At 51.8% G+C, this 5,654-nt stretch overlaps 1 protein-coding gene across 1 annotated transcript; it reads right to left on the bottom strand.

The window, feature by feature from the left end:
• Positions 1-3,219: 3,219 nt before the first annotated feature.
• Positions 3,220-4,143, bottom strand: LOC311428427 (olfactory receptor 14C36-like; the record flags this gene model as incomplete). Its single annotated transcript, XM_084539876.1, has 1 exon — positions 3,220-4,143. The coding sequence occupies one exon, from the start codon at positions 4,141-4,143 to the stop codon at positions 3,220-3,222; it is 924 nt and encodes a 307-aa protein (XP_084396002.1).
• Between the last annotated feature and the right edge of the window lie 1,511 nt (positions 4,144-5,654).

The raw sequence follows: 5,654 nt of genomic DNA, 5'->3' as shown, positions 1-5,654 counted from the left end.
TCAAGCCACAATTCTCTGTTGAGCCAGGCTGGTCTTCTTCCCCGCCAGCTCGTCTTTGGGCACGTGGGGACAGACCGTTCCTGTGCCATTAAGATTTCCTTCTTGAAGAGCGCCCAGCCTTCCTGGACTCCTCTGCCCTTCAGAACCACCTCCCAAGGGACTCTACCAACCAGTGTCCTCAGCAGCACAAAGTCAGCCCTCCGGAAGTCCAATACAGCGGTTTTACTGGTCCCCTTCCTGGCCTCGCCAAGAATAGAGAACTCCACCATTTCGTGGTCACTCTGCCCAAGACCGCTCCCGACAATCACATCCTCCACCGGTCCTTCTCTGTTTGTGAAGAGAAGGTCTAGCGGGGTGCCACCCCTGGTAGGCTCACTAACCAGCTGTGTCAGGAAGCTATCTTCCATGCCCTCCAGAAACCTCCTAGACTGCTTTCTCTGGGCTGTTTACCAGTTTACCAGGCACTGACGTGAGAATGACAGGCCTGTAGTTGCTAGGGTCTTTTTTTTTTTGGCCTTTTTGAAAATTGGTACAAAAAGGGCAAGAAAGTATCAGGGGCAGTTGAGCATAAGATGACCTGCACACCCGAGTTCCTGATCCCAAACCCTTGAAGTCCCTTTGATTGCTCGCAGATTATGCATTGCCATTTCTTCTCCTTCCAGATGTAGGACGAGCAATCTGTAATAGTCTGAGGGTTGAACCAAGCTGGGAAGTCTCATAGAATCATAGTATCATAGAATATCCCGAGTTGGAAGGGACCCATAAAGATCATCAAGTCCAACTCCTGGCACTGCACAAGTCTACCCAAAAGTTTAGACCATGTAACTTCTTCTCCATAATTTTACCAGGCACTGACGTGAGACTGACAGGCCTGTAATTGCTACGGTCTTCTTTCTTACCCTTCGTGAAAATTGGGACAACATTTGCCAGCTTCCAGTCTACTGGGACCTCTCCAGATTCCCAAGATCATTAAAAAATAATTGAGAGAGGTCCCGTGATGACATCAGCCAGCTCTTTAAGCACCCTGAGATGGATCCCATCTGGACCCATGGACTTGTATGGATCCAGGTGGAGCAACAAATCCTGCACACTTTCAGGGTTGGTTGGGAGTTTGTCATTCCCACCGTCTTGGTCCACCTGCTCAGGGCACCCAGGGTCCTGAAGCCCATCATCAGCATTGAAGACAGAGGTGAAGAAGGCATTAAACGTCTCTGCTTTGCCTATGTCATTGTCTGTGAGGAGACCTTCCCCGTCAAGCAGCGGACCTATGTTTTCTTTGGTTCTCATTTTTCTATTAAAATATCTAAAAAACCCTTATTTATCATCTCTCACAGACATGGCCAACGTCAACTCTAGTTGGGCTTTGGCCCCATGAATTTTCTCCCTACAAACACGAACAGTGTCCCTGTATTCCTTCCTCGTCACCTGACCCTCCTTCCAGCAGCCGTACACTTTCTTTTTCTGTCTAAGCTCCAGTAGAAGATCCCTGGTCAGCCAGGCCAGCTTTCTGCCCTGCCTACCTGCCTTCTGATATTTTGGAATCACCTGATCTTGTGCTTTTAGGAGGCAGTGCTTAAAGACTGACCAGCACTGATGGACACCTATACCTTCAAAAGCACCTTCCCAGGGGACCTTGCTGACTAGTTCCCTGAGCAGCCTCAAGTCTGCTTTCCCCATATCCAGGGCTGAAGTTTTGGTGGCAGTTTTCCTTCTCTCACCATAAATTCTAAACTCAACTACTTCATGGTCACTATGACCGAGACAGCCGCCAATTGCCACGTCTCCCACAAGACCCTCTCTGTTTTCCAGCAACAGATCAAGGAGGGCACCTTTCCTAGTTGGTTCCCTTAGCACCTGAACCAAGAAGTTATCATCTAGGTGCTTTATGAACCTCCTGGACTTACTCGTGTCAGCCATGTGGTGATCCCAGTTGACGTCTCGCAAGTTGAAGTCCCCCATAAGGACAAGGGGAGTTGATCTCGAGGCATCTCTTAGTTCTGCAAAGAATAATTCATTGGTGTTGTCATCTCCTAATGATGTCTCCTTGTCATCTCCTTGTGATGTCCTTAACCCGGGCCCCAGGAAGGCAGCAGACTTCCCTTAGAGGAGGGTACCTTCTACATATTGGACCCTCTGTTTCGTTGATTGTTGAATCACCCACAACTAAAACTCTCCTTTTCTTCCTCCTGTCTGTGGTCACTATAGAGGGGGTTGGCCTTTCCAACCCTAGCAATATATCTGGTGGAGGGGGATTGTAGCCTTCTCCATCCATCGATTGCCTTTTAGCCTCCAGGGCCTTATATCTGTTGTTCAGGTCTACCTGATAGGGTGATATGGGTGAAGGAGGATTTTACCAGCCACCTCGAGCCTGGACTTGTTTCCTTTCATTCATATCCTTCTGCCTTGTGTCTGCTGAGGGATGGATACTTCATTCCCTTTGAGTTGGGAAATTCCTGGTGCCTGTTCTTGTTCCACAGAGGCCAGAGTTAGGCATCAACAGTCTATCTCCCTCTTTGAATCCTAGATGTTCATAAGTTTTATAACCTCTTTTCATAGCTCAGCTACCATGCAGAGCAGGTCTTCCACCTGCTCATATCTTACGCAATTGCTGTCTCTGCAGCTGTCCAACGGTGGTGTAAAGCTTTGGCACTCCCTGCAGCCTGACACCTGGACAGCTGTGTACTTTTTTGGAAGTTCAGTTTGGGTCCCCACCTCCTTTCTGGAAAGTGTGGAGGTGGCCTTCTGCTGTTTGCCCTGAGCGGTCTGTCACAGGAACTCACTGCAGCACCCTGCCTGCATGAACTGCCACACAGACTGCCACAACATGCCCTGACTGGTACCTAATGTCTTGTTTGCCTGCTCTGTGCACAGCATTTCTGGTTGCTCATGCTCCCTAGGGTCTCCCAATTGGCTCCTGAAGGGCTGTCTTCAAACTACAGAGGGGGGCAGTACTGAAGGGAAACCCCTGCACACCGCAGTTCCCCTGCTCCTATGCAGAAGGTGTCTGCCCTGGAGCCAATCACCTTGGTGAGTGAGAGTCATTATAATTGGGTGAAATGGGTTTAAATACACAGGCACAATGAATAGTGAGGTTTAATGGTAAACAACAATTCTAATAAACTGGGAAAAAAATACCGCAAGACAAGAATAGAAACCAGGCTTGGCCTATCATGAGTAACATTATGAGCAATTTTCAGAAAAATGCAGTAAGCTTATGGCTTATGAAATACACCCAGTCATCAGTTTCCACATTACATCCTTGAGGTCCTGGTTCCTCATGCTGTAGATGAGGGGGTTCACTGCTGGAGGCACCACCGAGTACAGAACTGCCAGCGCCAGGTCCAGGGAAGGAGAAGAGATGGAGGGGGGCTTCAGGTGAGCAAACATGACTGTGCTGACAAACAGTGAGACAATGATCAGGTGAGGGAGGCACGTGGAAAAGGCTTTGTGCCGTCCTTGCAGTGAGGGGAGCCTCAGCACAACTCTGCAGATCTGCACATAGGACAGAGCAATGAAAATAAAACACCCCAACATTAGAAAAGCAGTAAGCACAATCATCCCAGCTTCCCTTATGTAGGAGTCTGAGCAGGAGAGCTTGAGGATCTGGGGGATTTCACAGAAGAGGTCCCGGGCATTGCTTTGGTCAAGAGGTATTGAAAATGTATTGGCAGTGTGCAGCACAGCATTGAGAAAGCCACTGCCCCAGGCAGCTGCTGCCATGGTGGCACAGGCTCTGCTGCCCAGGAGGGTCCCGTAGTGCAGGGGCTGGCAGATGGCAACGTAGCGATCATAGGCCATGATGGCGAGAAGAGAAAACTCTGCTAGAAGGAAAAAGAGTAGCAGAAAGAGCTGTGCCACACATCCTGCATAGGAAATGGTCCTCATGTTCCAGAGGGCATTGGCCATGGCTTTGGGAACAGAGGTGGAGATGCCACCCAGGTCGAGGAGGGCGAGGTTGAGGAGGAAGAAGTACATGGGGGTGTGAAGGCGGTGGTCGCAGGCTACGGCTGTGATGATGAGGCCGTTGCCCAGGAGGGCAGCCAGGTAGATGCCCAGGAAGAGCCAGAACTGTAAGAGCTGCAGCTCCCGTGTGTCTGCAAATGCCAGCAGGAGGAACTCAGTGATGGAGCTGCTGTTACACATTTCCTACCTTTGGGCAAGGGAGCCTGACAAAAGGAAGAAATGACAGTGCAAAATTTAAGGACTTCTTTTGGACCACTACATATCTCAAGAAACACCCCACAAAGCAAAACACTGCCTCATTCATTTCAGGAGGATCTTTCTGCTGCTCCTTGTCTTATGTCTGGTTGTTGCTCTGAGGGTGCCACAACAAGCAGGGTGCTCTGCTGTGAGCTCTGCGGCAGTCAGTCCTGGTCTGCAGCAACACTTAGAAGGGAACCTGGAGTGATCTGAGAAGTCTGCTGGCCAGGGACATCTCCCAGTTTGCAGGTCATGAGGAGAAGGTCAAATAATTCCTCAAAAAACAACAAAGCTGATGTTGGTACTGTCTGTAGGCTAAGGTGTGTGAGGTGCCTCAGAGCAGCAGCAATGCTCCAGGAGCCTTAGTTTCTTATACAGATACTACAGCTCCATTACCATCCCTCTCACTCACAACACAGGTAGGAAAATGGAAGCAGAGATTGTAGAAGGTGCACTGCCTTCAGGTAGGTCTTGCCTTGCAGTTCTGCTGTGCAGTGCCCTGGGGAGGTGTGGGGCTGTGAGCAGCCTGTCCCTGGCAGCAGGCTCTGGGCAGCAGCAGGACCCTGCCCTGCCATGCCGGGGGAGCTCCTTCCACCCGCAGCTTCTCCCCGCAGCCCCTGGGCAGCTCCCTGGCCAGGCTGAGTGCTGAGCCTGGCAGGCAGCAGAGGCCCTGCCCTGGCACACAGCCCCTGGGGCACAGCAGGGACCCTGCTCTGCACCACAGCCCTGGGCACCCCTGCCTGCATCCCCGGCTGCACAGCCTGCAGCCAGCCCCAAGAGAAGGGAGCCCTCGGGCCCTGCACGCTGACCCTGCAGCACACAAGCCCTGCATGCCCTTCAACTCCAACACTGACTGTACTCCTGACAGCTCCCATCGGCTGAGGGCTGTGCCAGCTCCAGGAGAGCCTGGCAGGGCATGCCGAAGCATTGCCCTGTACCCAGAGACCTACCGTGGGGAGGTGGCTCTGATGATTTCTCTCCCTGCCAGCTCTCCTCTGCCTTCCCCCCCAGGCTGCCCTGAACCTCTCTCCCACTTCTCTCTCCTTCCCCCATGCCAGCTGCAGGCAGTGCCCCCAGCCCTGCTGCCCCTGGCAGAGGAGCTAAGTGGCTGAAGCAGCTTTTCAAGTAGTCCAAGTCTGATGCAAACTCCAAAGCCTCTCACAGCCTTAATGATTCCACTGAGGGACATTACTGACAAAGTCTCCCCATGGCCTTGTTAGAGCAGAAAAGTGCAGGCAGTGATTACAGGGAGACCAAGGCCAAGGAAACGTGGACCTGAGGCTGAGGAAACCTTGATGTGAGCCAGTCAGACCCTGACTCCAGCCCCTGGGAAGGGAGATCCTGTCCCTCCAGTGGGGTTTAGGGCTCTTCCTGGGTCAGTGCAATATGGGGATGGGCAATGCAAAGCACAAGGCTACAGGAGGACATCTCCTAGGCTCCCCAAGGAGGATGAG

The sequence above is a fragment of the Aythya ferina genome (genome assembly GCF_964211825.1).
Source record: "Aythya ferina genome assembly, contig: HAP1_SCAFFOLD_79, whole genome shotgun sequence".
NCBI classification, from domain to species: Eukaryota; Metazoa; Chordata; class Aves; order Anseriformes; family Anatidae; genus Aythya; species Aythya ferina.
This window is presented reverse-complemented; position numbering and strand designations above follow the sequence as displayed.